The sequence below is a fragment of the Leptonotus elevatus genome, chromosome 16 (assembly GCF_054856555.1).
Source record: "Leptonotus elevatus isolate MCC_2025b chromosome 16, RoL_Lele_1.0, whole genome shotgun sequence".
Lineage (NCBI taxonomy): Eukaryota > Metazoa > Chordata > Actinopteri > Syngnathiformes > Syngnathidae > Leptonotus > Leptonotus elevatus.
Genome location: NC_141254.1, coordinates 4,296,393 through 4,314,091, shown reverse-complemented (window position 1 = coordinate 4,314,091; position 17,699 = coordinate 4,296,393). Strand labels below are relative to the sequence as shown.

General features: G+C 38.6%; 2 protein-coding genes across 4 annotated transcripts in view; one reads left to right on the top strand and one right to left on the bottom strand.

The window, feature by feature from the left end:
* Positions 1-8,725, top strand: part of amot (angiomotin) — a 33,010-nt gene extending 24,285 nt beyond the window's left edge. For all 3 annotated transcript variants that reach the window (XM_086057759.1, XM_086057757.1, XM_086057758.1), the window contains 5 exons: positions 685-881; positions 1,517-1,645; positions 4,413-4,651; positions 4,755-5,009; positions 8,055-8,725. In XM_086057759.1, the coding sequence (XP_085913885.1) occupies positions 685-881; positions 1,517-1,645; positions 4,413-4,651; positions 4,755-5,009; positions 8,055-8,194 (960 nt within the window). In that variant the 3' untranslated portion in view covers positions 8,195-8,725. The remainder of the gene's footprint in view (positions 1-684; positions 882-1,516; positions 1,646-4,412; positions 4,652-4,754; positions 5,010-8,054) is intronic.
* Positions 8,726-13,735: 5,010 nt separating this feature from the next.
* LOC147160409 (uncharacterized) overlaps positions 13,736-17,699 on the bottom strand; it is a 66,442-nt gene continuing 62,478 nt past the window's right edge. The window contains exon 36 of the mRNA XM_086057571.1: positions 13,736-17,648. Within this exon, the coding sequence (XP_085913697.1) occupies positions 15,034-17,648 (2,615 nt within the window). The 3' untranslated portion in view covers positions 13,736-15,033. The remainder of the gene's footprint in view (positions 17,649-17,699) is intronic.

Genomic DNA, 17,699 nt, shown 5'->3' with positions numbered 1-17,699 from the left:
TTATGTTCAGCAAGAGCAGGGCTAGGTTGCCACATGCATAGAAATAACATGTATCAGCCGATTAAAAATGCAAGATAATTTAGCTGTTGCCCATGCTTGATCCAGTTACGATCCAGATCTTAACGTATAAATATGTTTGGTTTTTTTTACTGACATGAAGAGGTGGCTTAAAGCAATGGTAATTGCCAGCAGCAGATGCAGCAGAGTAGAAGAGATCAGCCAGGGCCATGTTGCTAAAAACACTTTCTCCCACTGTTTTAAGCAGATTTTAGAATAATGATGAAACTTAGCTATATTCTAATGCTAATTGCTGCAAAACAGAAACAGATACAAATATACTTCTTTTTTCCTGATGAAAGAAGAGACTCTAATCTTTCTTTTGGTAGGTTCCGTGTTTTTATAGCAATAAAACAGAATAGTCTGGACCTTACAAAATCTGTCAAAATCTAGTAAAACAGCTGGAAACAATGGGGGTTGCTTCAGTTAAAATGGCTGGGTGTGAATGAGTTAATAAAGAAGAGAATTAGTTTGTGCTTCTGTCATAAATAGATGCCATCAAAATCCATTCAGACCTTTCTAGTGAAACAATTGAATATGTGATGCTTTACTTCCTTTCAATTCTGTGTCCATACAGCTCGAATCAAGTTTTAAGTTCTTACAATCGCAATACTTTTTCCTTTCCAGCGTCTGGGAGGCACACAAAACAATGCTGTGGTCCCATCAGAGTACAGTGTCACTGCCTTAATGGAGCACCTGAGGGAGAAGGAGGAGCGTATTTTGGCTCTGGAGGCTGATATGACCAAGTGGGAGCAAAAGTACTTGGAGGAGAGCGTCATGAGACAGTTTGCCCTTGAGGCTGCCGCTTCTGTTGCTTCTCAAAGGTAGAAGGTCTTAATGAGATTATTTTACTTGAAGACATTATAGCGTCTCATTTACTGGTGATCATGAAGAATTATTCAAAAGGCTCCCATGGAAGTCACAATATCACAGGTGCCCCACCCAGGATATGGGCTGTGGCTTTTTGATGGATGGACCTAACCCAAACTCCAAATTGTGGGCGAGACTCAAAGTAGATGCCTAGAAGAGCAAAAAATTAATCAGGGTTTTTGTTTGTTTGTTTGTTTTTATCTCTGTCATTGACACTCTTGTGGTGACAATAAATTTCATACCTTTCATCGCTACACTACCAAATTTTTATGCATGCAGTGTACACAGTATAGACATTACAGTACACTATACAGTATAGACCACTGTTTTTATTTATTGATTGATATTTAATTCTAGTTATATATTTATTTTTGTATTTATTTCAACATTTATTTTAATATTATTTTTCATTTTTAGAATCTCGTTTTTTTTTTTTTTTTTTTTTTTTTTACTTTCTTTTACACTCTGTAGATAAAATTGAGTTAGGTTTTCTGATGGGCTACTCACTGGTTCCAACATTCTCAACACAGACTTTTTCACCCTTCTTAATGCAGTTGTTGTCTCAAGAAGGCTGCTGTCTGTTTTGCAGGGATACCTCTATCACAATGTTAAGCCATTCTCCCAGCAGCAGCTATGACACGTCAGTGGAGGCCCGCATTCAAAAAGAAGAAGAAGAGATTTTAATGGCTAATCGCCGATGTTTGGATATGGAAAGCAGGTAACATGTTTCAAAATACCTTTATTACTCTTGATAAACATCTGTGAGATTGAATGTAGACTATTATTTTTTCTCTGTTTGTAGATTGTTGACTTTTCTTAAAACATTTAAATAACATAATATTACCTTATACAGTTCCTTACCACGGCGTATTAGGGCCACGTAAAAAAAATAGTTTTTAGAGGGTGGAGGCAATATTCCGAAAGAAAAACTCATAAATTTGCCACTTTACAAAGTGGCAAATTTTCGACTTTATAAAGTGGCAGATTTACGAGAAAAAAACTCAGAAACTTACAACAAATACGTAGCTATAGTCTGTGAGGATTCGTTGGTGGTTAAGAAGAAGAAAAGGCAGGATGGAGACAGATTCATTCTTAATTTAAACTTTACTCGTCATACACGGCAGCTAGAGCGACAACACTTCCTGATCCACTATCAGCTGACTAAACACTAACCAATCAGAAGGTAGCATACTTTAGGAAAATGCAAGTGAATGATGGAGAGCAGCAGATTCGACACATCAACTTAGCTACTTGTACAATTTTTTTTTTTTTAAAGAATGTATGAATGTGTAAATAGTAATTCTGAAATGTACAAGTAAATATTTATTTTAACAAATTACCTTAGATGCTTGATCCTCAGGGTGTGGACCTTCGCAAAGCGAGGCGTCTTTGTCGCTGGCATTACCCAGCGCTTCAAAGTGCGAATGCTTAACATGATATGGTTAAAGCCATTAGTACTATTTCCTCATTTGAAAACCCGAACAAAAAGTATTGACAATAACATCCGAGTCGTACGCTATGTGTATTTTTTATACGTTTCTGAGTTTTTTTCTCACAAATTTGCTACTTTATAAAGTGGCAAATTTGCGAGTTTTTTTCTTGGAATATTGCCCATACACTTTAAAAAAATATATATATTTATACGTGGCCCTAATACACCGTCGTAGTTCCTTCACATAGTTAAAAGAATTAAAAAAAGACCCACAAGTGAGTAAGCACTTATTGTACTTGAACCATAAACGCTATTGAAGATATTACAAATGCTTTTGGTCAGAGAAATTTGAATATTTATTTATATTAAGAAAGATCTTGACACAATCAGCCAGGATATAGTCATAAAAATTAACGAAAAGCATGCCATTTGAGGCATTGTGTTAGACTGGATCAAAAGCTATTTACAGACAACAATTTGTCAAGTTGGGTGATATTTCTTCATCATGTTTGGATATTAATTGCAGTGTTCTCCGAACCTTAATTACATTTTGATGAAATCTTTGACAAAATCAACACACTGAAAATCTGGTTTGATAGAAATAAATTATCATTAAATTTAAATAAAACAAAGATAAGGTTGTTTGTAAATTGCAGAAAAAGTGTGCAAGTATAAATAAAGATAGAAGGGGCTTACAAAACATGTCAAAAACAGTTAAGAATTATACAGTATAATTTTTAAATCAAGCTAAACAGTTACTGGATTACAATTTAGTCCACATTCTGTACTGTTCCATAATCTTGCTAGATTTTAGTTAGAGTGTGGAGATTTGGGGCAGTATTTATACGCAAGTCCAGTCAATTCAGTAACAACTCCACAGAAAAGGTTTGATAAGGGTCATCCACATAATCGGCCAACTGGATCGATCACTCACTCACTCACTCACTCACTCACTCACTCACTCACTCACTCACTCACTCACTCACTCACTCACTCACTCACTCACTCACTCTTTTTGGGGTCAGAATGCTAAAAAATCTATAGTTACTTTCCAAATAGTGTCGACCATGTACAAAGTTGAAAATGTGTTTCCACAAATAAAAAAAGCAAAAGCAAAAAGCATTAATGTATCAAATAGATTTTCTTAAGCGGGGTGAGGGCTGGACTGGACTGCGATGGAACGGATTACATTCTTCAATCCATTTACGTTCATATCACGCACATGCACGCAAATGACTTGGAGGGGGGGGGGGGGGGGGCTCCACTAATAGTAGAATAGTGTCGGTCTACCAAGTTCGCTCTCAAAATGGGAGGGAAACGATGCACAGCAAAACAGATATATGAAGGTGAACAGATCGTGAACAGAGGATTTTTCAACATAGTTTTTGTTAAACACATTGATAAGCCATTCTATATGTTAGCTGTCTGAAATCACAGCAACACTGCCGTTCCTCGAAAATTACACCAAAAACCCACCTTGCATGTTACACCATGGCAGCACATACACAGTGAAGGAATTTGTAAACCTCATACTGAGCTTTGTTAAATGTAGTGTGAAAAGGCCTTAACTTTCCTCTTACCTCATTCAAAACCAAAAACGTATAAATACGTTTTTTAAATACTTTTGTCCTTCACTCCCAAATAACTTATGTATACGTTTTTGTTTTTTTTATGCTACAGCATACAGAAGGCTTTGATGCAGCTTCTGACATGAAGAAGTCGCTTAAAGCAATGGTAGTTATCACAAAAAACTGCCAGCAGGTGGCAGCAGAGTATAGGAGATCAGCCAGGGACATGTTGATGAAAGAAGAGACTAATCTTTTTTTTGGTTGGCACCATGTTTTTATAACAATAGAACAGAATATTCTGTGGGCCTTGCAAAATCAGTCAAAAATTCATGAAAACAGCCGGGAGCAAAGGGGGTTGCTTCAGTGAAAATGGCTGGGAGTGAATGAGTTAAGTGTCTCTTAGTTTCAGTCCTGTGATTGACAGTTGTCCAGAGTGAACCCTCTTCCCACACTAATCTAATTCTTTATTACTTGTTCTCTCTAAGGATCAAGAATCTCCATGCCCAGATCATAGAGAAGGATGCTATGATCAAAGTGCTCCACCAGCGCTCCAAGAAAGAGCCAGTCAAGTCAGATGTGCCATCTACAATGAGGCCCTCCAAGTCTCTGATGTCCATCTCTAACGCTGGCCCTGGAGGTTCAGGACTGCTCTCTCACGGCATTGGACTCAGCAGCTCTGCCATCACAGAAGAACGCAAAGATAGCAGCTGGAAAGGGAGCCTAGGTAAGAGCCTGCAAAGCCTTTTGAGTTCTATGTTAATATTTTACTGACAGTTGGCTTGACGTGTAATGGTGGTCAATCAATGTAAATTGTTTTTCTTCTTCAGGGGTTCTGCTTGGTCCGGAATTTCGTACAGACTCTCTTAGGACAGAATCCATTACATCATCTCCCTCACCAGTATTTCAATCAATACAAATCGCAGCAGTTCACTCAAAGACAGGCAGCAGGGACAGCTGCACACAGACAGACAAGAATCCGAGTCAAGACACCAGTAAGCCCGGCACCCCTGCCCTTCAGAGCATGATGGTGCCAAACAGATTGTCCAACCCTAGCCCCCTCTATAATCCTGAACGTGGAGCTGGTAAGATTACAAACTGAGAAATATGTTCTTTTTTGTGTTTATTCAGAGACATATGTTATGTTTTGACTGCTGTGTGTAACCTAATGCTACTTTTCTATTAGGCCTTTTTTTGACTCAGTGGCAGATACTTGATTTTTACTACTATGTCACACACGTGCATTTTTTGTTTCAGCATTTATCCTAGCTGATCAGCTCAAGTAAATTTTATTCATATAGCTCTTTAACTGATTCAATGGTAAAAATTTCAGCCCCAAGAGTACCAGCCATGTTAGAGCACTTGACAGATTTTTCAAGACCCATAGAATATTGTGTTCTATGATTTTATATACACCAAATCTAATCAAATGAAATCGGGGAAAATTTGCTTTTTGGCGAAACGTGAGGCTAAACCATTTAATTAGATGAACTAGCTAGAAAAACATTTAGGAAAGGTTTATGATATCAAAATAATCATATCATGTAGCACAATAGATGCGCCGTAAATTATACCATCTCACCAGATTGCACAGCCGTCAAAGAGCAAATTGCATACTGACAACTCTAGGGGTCTGAATTGCGAGGCACGATTCATAGGTCACGATTCAGTTTGATAATCCCGACACGGCTCTATAAATCGTAAATTGTGCACTGAAAATGTATTTATTTATCTGAAATTTCTGGCTCATAACTGAGCCATTGTATTTAACAAACAGAATGCAATCTGTTTGAACAGTATTAAAATAAAATATTAACTCTAACTAACTAAATGTAAAAATACGTTCTATTTTAAATTTTACCATACTCCCAATTATGTATGAGTTCATCAATTCCGATCCTCGAGGTGGAGTCCTGCAGGTTTTAGATGTTTCCGCCCACTAGCACACCTGATTCATATAATCAGCCCATCAGCATGCCTGACAATGATCCTGATCTTTAGTATCAGCTGTGTTAGAAGGCGGAAACATCTAAAACCTGCAGGACTCCGGAACTCGAGGACTGGAATTGGTGAACCCTGTGCTACGGCAGCACTGGCAGTAATTACAAAAAGGGCCAGCAGGTGGCAGTAGATTATAAGAGATCAACCAGGGACATGTTGCAAAAAGCTCCTTTCCCCACCGTTTTAAACAGATATGTGAATAATGATGAAACTTAGCTATATTCTAATGCTAATTGCTGCTAATTGAAACACATTCAAATATACTTTTTTTCCTGATGAAAGAAGAGACTCTAATCTTTCTTTTGGTAGGTTCCATGTTTTTATAGCAATAGAACACAATATTGCGTGGGCCTTGCAAAATCAGTCAAAATCCACTCAAACAGCGGGGAGCGAAGGGGGTTGCTTCAGTGAAAATGGCTGGGAGTAAATGAGTTGAAGAGATAGTTTGGGGTTTTGGACATGAATCTGTATGGCATCCTCACCTAAAGTGGTGTGTAATCAGCACTGACTTACCGCTGACAGCATCCTGTGACACGAGATCTGGTCCGGTTTTGGTCGAGACGAAAATAGTCCGGCAAGTTGGCTGGGGTCACAGAAATAAAGCGTTTTTCTTCTAAAAACAATTTGTGTTTAAAAAAGTGATACATTTGCATCACGAAACTGCACATTAGAAAAAAGTCCGACTCCATTAGTGCCGGGCTCTATTTTTCTGTTTGTATCATTGCGCGGCGCAGCTGACAGATGCGCACAAAGTTGTTTGGAAGTGTTTACCGGATGCTAGAGAGCTAATGGAGAGCGAGAGCCATTATTATATAATGTTGCGATTGTATAAACTTTATAAGCTTGTATAACAAAGATGTTTTTGTGTGTTCCTGTGTTGCACATTCTGTTTTGTATTCTTGGGTCCGAGTGTTTATGAACGCATCGCACGTCTCGCGGTGGAAAGGACTCGTCCATACATTGTTGGTAACGTGTGCTAATTCAGCTTGCGAGTAAAGTTGAATCTCCGCACACTTTTTACCGCTTTCCGAGCACTTCAAACAAGTGCACCCCATTTGTCAGTGACAGTCACCCACTTTCTCAGGGCTGCAGCTGATCAAGTTCACTGACCACTTCTCTATCCCTCCTCGCTCTCGCTCCCTCTTTCTGCCCGTTCTAATTCCATCTGACGAATATCGGCATCAGTATATTCGGGTTCATAAAAAGACCCCCTTGGCTCAGTGCTAACTAAAGACATTGTCGTTGTAGTCAGACATGTTATCGCGAGTTTTCAAAGTTACAATTACGGTACAACGCGCGTCTGTCAGCTTAATATGCAGCGCGCCGCTCAGTGATACGAACAGAAAAATTGTGCCCGGCGGTAATAGAGTCTGAGTTTTTTTTTATGTGCAGTTTTGTGATGCAAATGTATCACTCTTTTGAACACAAATTGTTTTTAGAAGAAAAACGCTTTATTTCCGTGACCTCAGCCAACTTGCCGGACTACTTTCGTCTCGACCAAAACCGGACCGGGTCTTGGGTCACAGGACGCTGTCAGTGCTGATTGCGCATCACTTTAGGTGAGGATGCCATACAGATTCATGTCCAAAAACCCGAACTATCCGTTTAAGGCTTAATATTCCATTAATATAATATTCTTCCATGCTTAAAGTGTGAAACCTAACCCAAAGTAAGACGTTTTGTTGAATAATTCCATCAAAAATTGATATTTAAGAATCGATTTGGCCGCATATTGAATCGATACGAGAATTGCGTGCTTTAATATCACGATATATCATCAAATCGACTTTTTTTAACACCCCTGCTGACAACTGACAAAATATTATTTCTCTGAGGTGGGCTGGTGCCATTCGCGTGTGCATTTTGCTGACAAAAAGTTGACAGTATAAAAAAATACTTGGTGCGAAGCTAATGAAACAGGATAATGAAATGAAATGACATTGTTTTACAGGGTGAAGGGGTTCTTTAATGAATGTTTATGTGATGAAAACCTGCTGTGGTGCGGTTTTTATGAACTGTATCATGGCTTGGTGTGAAAAAATAATTCTAATGCTAATGTTTTATGGTTATTTGTTATCTTTATTTATTTATTTGGCTCATTTTCTATTTCTTCTTTACCCCCTTCATAGACGGTCCAGTGTTTCATAGCAGCACCCTGGAGCGAAGGGTCCCTGTCCAGTCCCAGTCCCAGTCCCACTCACAGCCAAACCTTCCAGCCACAGCCACCCACCAGGAAGTGGACAAGGATATGATGGAGATTCTCATCTGAGCGAATGGGCGGCAATTCGATACAAGCATAATGTACTTTAAAGTTCACATATTTACTTTGCGAAGCATTTATCACAAGATGGACATTTTTACCAATTCCTTTAATTCTTTTTTTTTAATTAGAAACAGTTATATCAAAAATTTTATTGTTTCAAAAAATAATAAAAAAATAAAACAGTTCACCTTTTCTTTTGCCAGAGGTGGGCACTTCCGTCTCTCATCTCTTCTCGTTGTTGACGGATGTCCCCGTTTTCGCCGAGCTCTTTATGATACGAAGCCTCCATCAGACCTGCATCAGTTGGTGCTCAGTCCGGGTATTTTTTCGAGGCTTTGCATCATTCAGCATTCACAGAGTATGTGTACACGCGCCGAAAATGTGGGCATCGGTCAACGACGGGAAGAGATGAAACGGAAGTGCCCTCCTCTGTCTTTTGGGCTGCAGAATGTACAAAAACACTTTTGTCAGTAGCCAAGTGTTGAATGAAAAAAAATTGGTCAAATGTTTATTTAATAAAATATTCTGAACAATGTTCATGCAATTGTTCACTCATATCTAATGATGTTATATGTTACGATGATAGAAATTGATGACAAAATTTCAGAAGTGTGATTAATTCAGAAATTTCTATTCTGAGGGTTCCATTTTACATTCTCAGATGGGGGACAGAGTTGCTTTTTCAGAGGTGTTGTGTCTCCAGTTGTCTTTATTGAATGTCTGTGGCACTCCAAATGAAACATTCTGCGTTTCTCACTGGTCACAGTAGTGCTAGCCTGACTTCTATCAGTCTTGATCAAAAATCCAGAGTCTGCCCTGTCCGAGACAGAGTAAAAATGCCTTTGATTCCGAGACGAGGCAGAGACCCTTAAAAAGTAACCAAGACCAATCTCGAGAACTGCAACAGTATATCAGAGTATGCCCCGGCAACCAAACCTCTGGTATTGGATTTCAGTTGATCATAATGGTCATAATGTTGCCTGTCTGTAGAGATGATATAAAATGTATTCACATCCCTGTTAAAAGTTCAGGTTTTTGTGATATAAACAAATAGGACCAAGATAAATCATTTAAAAATGTTTCCCCACCATTTTAGTGTAGAATTCAGTGCCATGTAGTGGTGAACTAATAAGTGCTTGCATTTTCAAGCACGCACGCAGTGCCTCAGAGAGACCATGATTAGCAAGCATTAGCGGGAGCGGCTAACGTTAGAGCGATTAGCAAGAGAAGCTAGCAAAAGCTAGCGTGAGCATAGCAGAGAGACAAGCGGCAGGAGCCCGAATCATTCAGCAACGACCACCTGCAGGCCCCAGCTGCGGAAAAGGTAAGCGGTGGTTGAACCATTTGGTCCGTGAATGTGAGGCTTTGTAAAGATTTTTGGGCATCATACGTTGTAGATAAAGCGCTATTTAAAAGCAGTAAATTTATAATTGACATTAATTGTTGGGTTTTAAAATGAATGATTAGTTTACTAGAAGGCACTAAATCCATCACACTCTTGAAATCTTTTTGGAGAGGATTAGTAATTACAAACAACTGGGGATTTTTAATTTTATTTTTTATAAATGGGATGTATCTATCTTGAGATTCAAAAAACACATTTCAAACTGTTGTTAAATAGGTGTTAGCAAACACCTGCCACCATTAAAGTCCTTTTGATAAACCCCAAATAAATTTCAGACTTTGTAGTGGGCTTTTTTTCCCTTTCTTGCTTCCAAGCAGAAGCCTGAAGATTTTGTGGTTATACTGACTGCTATTTCAAATTATTTATAATATTTTCTATGACTCACGAGTAGCTGGAGAAAAACACCCCGAAGTGTTGTTTGGTATTGTTTATGATGAGCAGCGTTACGTTCGTGCCAAAGATGCATTTTGGAATTATGGCCAAAACATTCAACCTTGCTTTCCATAACCCATATTCCCCGTGTGCTTGGGAGATTTTGACAATTTCCAAGTAAACCTACTCCCTATCACCTATTGATGCCTTGGCCTTTGTTACCACAAACTGACTGTCAATGTAATTGCGTCTTGGATGCGAGATGGCAGCCATGTTTGACTTTATACACATCACACTCCACCTTTAATTAGATCAATATCCATGTAAGTAAAAATATGTATCTTGGTTCATAATGTTGGATTATTAACATTGTTTTTCAGTTTCAATTTATATTTTAACCGTTTTGGACATTAGTTATAAAGATATAAATATAAGACAACAGTTAATTCATATGTTAAGCCAATCTATAGTCCTTTGTTCTCTTGCCTGGGAAAGAGAAAAGTAACAGGTTTCTTTTCTATATTATCTAAAGGGAGTATAGTTAGTACCAGTCTCTGTCCGGTCGAAGAGAGTCCAAGGACAGGCTGATTTACTATTGTTCAAGTCTAATCTGATTTGTACTCATGGGAACTTGCTTATGGGAGGGGAGAGGGAACTTTTTGTATAGCACTGACTTTGAATAAATAACTGTGTGCAAGAGAGGAAGAAACACACAATCTGAACGGAACACGGCTTGAGTGTCTTCATTTTGTGTGATCAGAAGCTTCTGAATAATTATACCTTTGCAAAGGGACTTCTTCACCAGAATCTCACCATTCATTTATTGAACACGCAAAGAGTACAATACAAATATTGTCAACTCTATCAATATCCATTCATAAGGTGCTTTGCATTGATCTGTAATGACTGAATACAGGTGTACACACACTACAGAAGGTACAAGCCACTATGGTATGGACCTTGCGGTGCACTTTTCCAAGTGGAGGTGGGTTTTTGTATGTATAGATATGCACACTTTTTATAGAATCCTATGCACACGTTTATAATTGGGATGCCATATGTATTTCATTTTCTTGTGCTGTCGTGCACTCAAGTTTTACTGTTCTCAATCATTTTAACTGTACTATAACAGCGGTTTAATAACTTTTGACTTAGATTCATGATTCAAAGGTCCGCTTTGGTAGCCTACCTTACGGTCATAGAAATAAATTTATCCTAAGACACAAGTGATATCTCACCTTTTTACCAAACATATATGCTTTTTTTCCCCAACTGTACATAAAAAGCCCATATCTTTGCTGCTATTATAACTATAATGACTTTACTAGTATGTGTTTAAGGAATCTAATAAAGTTGGATTCAAGTTAAAAACAAACAAACAAAACAGTATTCTTCTTCATTTATAAGTTGAATAAAATATGCTTTTTTTTTTTTAATGCAATTGGCTGGCAACCAGTTCAGGGTGTACCTCGCATACTACCGGACGACAGCTGGGAAAAAAATCCTGCATTCCTGCGACCTTCTTGAGGATAAGCGGTACAGATAATGGATGGATGTTAAAAAAATGCATGCTTAACACACAGTCCATTTACAACCGCATAGTCCATCTATCATAATCCACATATCTGGGTTCAGGTTGCGGGTGCAGCAGATTTAGCTGAAAGCCACAACTTTCCTATCCCCAGTCACTTCCAGGGGGTTCGAAGGCGTTCCCAGGCTAACGTAGCCTCTCAGCGTGTCCTGGGTGGGTCTCGTGGCCTCCTCTAGCTGGGATGTGTCTGGAACCACGGAATCAAAGCAATATACCTGCTGTGTTGTGTATTGTAGCAGACTAGAACACATGCTCGCCTAGTATAAAACTACATACTGTACACTAATGTTAGCTACTGATTTACTTTTGAGTTGATCGAGTTAGTTGTAAGATGCCTAAATTTTGGTGATACACATTGTATTCTACCCAATATTCCATTTGTGGAATATTAATAAAGGAGCAAAATCCACAGCTCACCACTTTTCTGTTGTTGAACCATGATTGGTTGCGACCTGAGCCCTGAGCAACTGTGATGTCAATTTCAATCAACAGCAAACAGCAACAGTCTCCTGAGATGGATTAAAAACTGGTGGATTTTGCTGCTTAACATACATTCCATAAACACAATATTAATCAGAATGCTGTTTTTAGACTAGTGAGGACACATACAACATATTATTTGCAAAAAAAATGTTGGGGTTGACTTCCCCTTTTATGTTTATAACTGAATCGATTGACTTCACTGAAGCACAGCGCACTGGTGGTGACTGAGGCTCAATTAGATCTCGTCAAGCAGAGGGACCTGCATTCAGTCCAACACATTGTGCATCCTCCTTTGCAAAATATAATATCGCAAGTGTTGCACTGAGTTAATGATTCATTTATTAATTGATCCAAGTTTTCTCCTTTTTTAACAACTTGAGGTATGTGTTTGAGTAACGTGTGTAGAGCGACGACGTAAAACTCAGTTTACGCTGGACACACGCGAACGCAGATCCGGAGAAATACGCAAAACTTCACTGTGGCCGGAGATTTTGGAAACCTTCGTTTCTAATGAAAAAAATCCCCACGGATGTGTTGTATGTTGTGTGTTGTAGTGCTGGGCGATATGAAAAAAAAACTTCTATCACAATATAGGCTATGTTATATCACGATAACGATATACGACGATATATTTTCAGTTTTCCTATTTAAAAAAATGTACAACACGCTATGACTGTTTATTTTCTTTTTATTTTGAAGTGACATTAAACAGATCTGTATCAAAAGAGAAATGCATCCAGTAGGGTTACTATATAAAATGATCAAATGTTCACAAAAGAGGCACAGTAACCTCTGACATATATACATTCTTTTTTTTACAAATGTATTCATGAATCTAAATAGGGGATACAGAAATTGATAAAAATAAAAAAAATTATGAGCTCAACTGTAATATTTCGAAAACAAGTCAATATCAAAACTCAGGACTGCAGTGAGAAAACAAATATTTAGTGATATGAAAGGTATTCACTTAAATATATCCTATCCATCCATTTTTTTAATCGCTTATCAAGCCTGTTGTTTAATCTTCCTCCTCCCGGTTGACATATACGGGACGCCGTAACAATCACATCACTTCCTGTTTAGCTAATTGTGTAGCATTACTTTTTCTCCCCAGAGACTCATTAAAAGGCCAGCTGTTTTGCTATTAAAAGTTTGACATGCTCCGCTTTAACGCAGTACCAGCGAGAACTTTGTAAAAAGTGTAATCATCACCCATGCACTTAAATTAATGTCAGTTTCACGATAACGTTAGCCGGTTAGCAAAGCCATGGAGGCTGTGATTACTAATTTAGGAGTGAAAGCGCAACGTGTTTATGTGCAGTATTAGCATTATTTTTTTTGCTGTAAGTGACAAATGACGATAGACACGACAGGAATAAAATGACACGATAATTTTTTTTCAATTGCCTTTACGATAAATATCGTCATATCGCCCAGCACTACGCGGACGGACGTGTAAATGACAGGGCAAACCGCAGAAAAATATTTCTCATTTGCAAAACCCCCGGCTACGTGTAAACAGGACCTCAGTAACATTTTGGGGAACCACGTTTGATTTTGCTTAACTTCGGGAAAACCAACTAATAAAATCCTCAAATACTCATAATCTGGAGTCACTACACTTAGAATTTCGTGGTTCTTTGAATTAGTTGAAGAAATAATCCACTCAAACACAAAGATGGTTCAGGCGGGATTTGATCAAAGGAACACACATTTATTCACTCATTTCATCACATACAGAGTCAAATGCACTGCCTAACCTAACTATTCTATCAAGAGATAAAAAGGAAATAAAATGAAGCTAATAAAATAAAAAGGAAACATGCAACCTAACAAAGGCTAAGATGAAAAGGTAATTTGGAATGTAAAGGGGGAAAAACAAAAGGGAATCAAGATTCAAGGTGGAATATTTGGCTTGACAAATCCGGTGTGTGTTTGCAAGAATAGTTGCATCAGCGTTATGCGGTCGAATTTGCGAAAAAGGTGCGACTTACGATTTGTCCAAGTTGAACCAGGCGCACAAGAGAGAGAGAGGATTGGACACAGTGTCCCCTTTCAAGCACAGCGCAACTGCACGGCAACAGGTTAAGAAAAAAAGCTCCACGAGTTGTCAGGTCAGCCGGTGGAATCCCAGAGGCCGGGGATGGCGGAGCCGATGCGCACACTGCTAAATGCTCCTTTTCGCAGCGAGATTCGCTGCTGGATACGCCCTAGCTGCCGAACTTCGGTGCTGGGTCCGTATCCGCTCTGTCCCGGAGGATGAGCCGAGTCGTCACGGCCGCTGGGCACTCATACAGGTGGTGGACTGGAGGTCTCACAGGTGGTCCACGTTTAGCGTGGATGGTGGGAGGCTGGCCTGAGCCGATTGACCCGACTCCCAGTGGAGAAAAAAAAGAGAAAAAGTTGCAAGAACACAAATGATAATCCAAAGGGGCGCCAGCAAGAGTCGTGTTAGACACCTTGCTTTTGCATCCAGGCGAGAAGTTGCTGTGACAAAGTCCAAAAAACTGTGGCTCTGATAGAAGAGCCACGTGGTCGCTAGCCAAAAGAAAGTGTGTAGGAACGAAAAAAGTACAGGAAGGGGCGAGGCATTCTCGTGCTCAGCTTTTAAAAGGCAAAAATGGCGGCATGCAAATTAGCCATGCGTCCAGGCCACTCCTCTCTCGTGCGTAAGATCCAAATTCGGGCTCTAGAATTTAGAGGAGCATTTTTAAAGTACAAGTTACTTCAAATTTGGACGGATTTGGGTAGCCACTTTCTCCCATGACGCACATTATTCTTAGCACGTTTCAGGTAGTTAATAATAACATCTTATAGTCATTTAGATTTCCCTATTCAGCTATCTAAATGGCTTGGCTGACATTCATCATTCTTCTGAAGCAAACACATAAACTTCACATTCTGTAACACATAGCAATAACACATAAGGCACTTTACTACCATTTTCTTCTGTCCAACTGAGTCTTTTAGCAAGTATGCAGCGCCTTGATCCTATTTTCTTTTCTTGAAAGCTCGGGTCTCAATACCACAAATCATCTCATTTTTAAGTTCCTCAAGGCTGAAATACTTTTCATCCTGTGTTTTATGCGTTGCCTCTGAACGACTTTGACATGTCGTACTAAATCTTTGATGTAATGTTTTCTTCTTGACAAATGTCTTTTCCTTTTGTAACCCATATGTTTGAACAAAATAGGTAATCACCTTGAGCTGTTTTTCTAAGTATTTTTTCATCTCGTAGCCTGTGCATTTCATCTGATCAATCTCCTTCTTTTCCATGTTTGTATCCTTCCATATTTTTCGCAGGCAGTCTCTTTTAGAGGTTTTGTTTACTGTGGAAACGCCTCTTTTGGCCAATGACTCAGGCTGAGTGGAAAGGCTCTGTTTCTGTTCTTTTTCAATTTTGTCACCGATGAATACAGTTAGAGGATATTCTCCTTCTGACTGCATGCATTGGCTCGTTATAGTCTTTTCAAGGCTACTCTTTGTTTCAAATAGTTTTGTCTGCATCACTGTTCTATTCTGCTGAGCATATTTCTTGTGTTCTTTATTTTGTATTTCATCTGCTTTCATCAACCTTTGCCACTTTTTAGAATCAACTTCAGTTTGTATCCCCTTGTTTGATTTTTTTATTACAATATGGGTGGTCTTTCGTTCTGTCAGGTTGCGATAGCCACTGATGATTCGTTTTTGCTCAAGTTCATGACACATGTCTTCCATTATTTTACTCAAATACAGGCAATATTTATTTCTGTGTGCTAACTGATGCAAAATCTTTTCAAAGTTATCATGTAGCCTTTGATTTAAAAGTTTTAATTTTACCCGAACAAATTCAAAGGCATTTCCTGCTCTGCTGAGCCTGGTGCATTGAACACCGCTTGCCTCTGACCGTTGGACTTTTATTTGCTTAGTGTCCTTCATCATTTCACTTTCAAATTCAACACTTTCTTGTATCTGAGAAAAATGTTTTTGTACAATGCCTATATCATTACTGGCATTTTCAGTGTGTTTGTTCTCTTGTAATGGAGGCCTTATTCCCCACTTACTAATGTCATGATTAGACTTCTGAACAATTGAGTTTTTTCTTTCCTTGTTAGCATTTAAGCAAGTGACATAAAAATATTCAGCGTCCTTTTTGTCCTTGGCTGCATTCTTCCTATACAAGACTTTCTTAAAGTGTTTTGACTCTGCCTGGAGTTTTTTTAGCGTTATCTTTTGATTTCCAGCTGCTTTTCTCTGTTTTAAAATGTGTGAAAGTAAGTTGCCAACACAAACCTGTATTAAATCATTGTTACGTGAAATTTTGTATACCCTCTTGTGCTTCATAGCAAACAATTTCTGTAAAATGCCATTGTTTATTTCAAACATTAAAGAATTCTGCCTTTGCTGTTGTAAATGTCTTCTGTATTGCAGGTCATTAATTTTTGTTTGAACATGAACAGTTAGTTCACAAATGCTTTTTGAGTCATTCTTCACCACATCATGTAATGTATCAACTTCAAGTTTCTTAACATTCTGCTCATTTAAACTGGCTGTTATTGTTTCTTTGGATGTAATGTTGGTCATTAAGTAAGATTCCTGATGTTTCTTCACTGTTCTCAGTTTCATCTTCTCTTTCTCAGTGACAGTCCTATTGACATCAAAATCCATCTTAATGGCAATTAGCTTTTCCATTTCAACACTAAACCTATTCATGGCAGCTTCAACAGCTTTTCTCTTCCCACCATGTTCTTCATTTTCCTTCAAAAACCTTGACAGCAGATCATCCAGTTGCGTCCTTCTTCTCAGCCACTGCAGTTTATTTTTAACTGATACTTGGTCAGTCATCTGATCAATGACTATCAATGTGTTTTTCAAAGCAAGCAACATTTTCTTCATGCCTTCATTGTTAGCTTCTAATCTGAGTACTTTTTTGTTGATGTGATCAAGTCCCTTCAAATTCAACATCTGTAGACTGCCTTGAGAGTTTTCGAGGGATTGCATGCTATCCATTAGGTGACCTTCACACACTTTAATCTTCAACCATAGTTGTCCCATCTTTTCCTTGTCAAGAACAAGTCTTTTTTCCACACCAGTATTGATTTTCATTGAAAACTGACGGTCTATCTCACTGGTGGCTCTGTCTGCAGCAGCATCATCAACATGATGGCTTTTCTCATTAAGTTCTTCTGTTTGTCTCACATCAATATTATTACTAATGGGAAGTAGGTTTTCCCTTTCATTGTCCACTCTGTCCGTAGCAGCTCTAAACTCTTCTCTCGTTACATCAAGAATTTCTTTTTGCTTTTTGACGCTTGAAAGCAGAAAGTCCAGCCGGATCCTATCGCGTTGCAAAAGTAAGTTATGATTTAATACTTTGCCTGTCTCTTGATCAAGGTCTGCAAGTGTGTTCTTCAAGGCAAGTGATATTTTCTGCATGCCATCTTTGTTGGCTTCCAATTGGAGTGCTTTTTTGTAAATGTTTTCAAGTTTCTTCTCATTCACCTTCTGGAGAGTGGCCTTCACTGTTTCTAGAGATTGCATATTAGTCATTAAGTGATCTTGCCGCACTTTCAGCTCAGACTGTAGTTGTTCCATCTTCTTCTTCTCCAGTGTTAGTCTCTCTTGGTCTACAACAAGACTGTTCTTCATTAGATTTAACATTGCCCTGTCATTGTTGA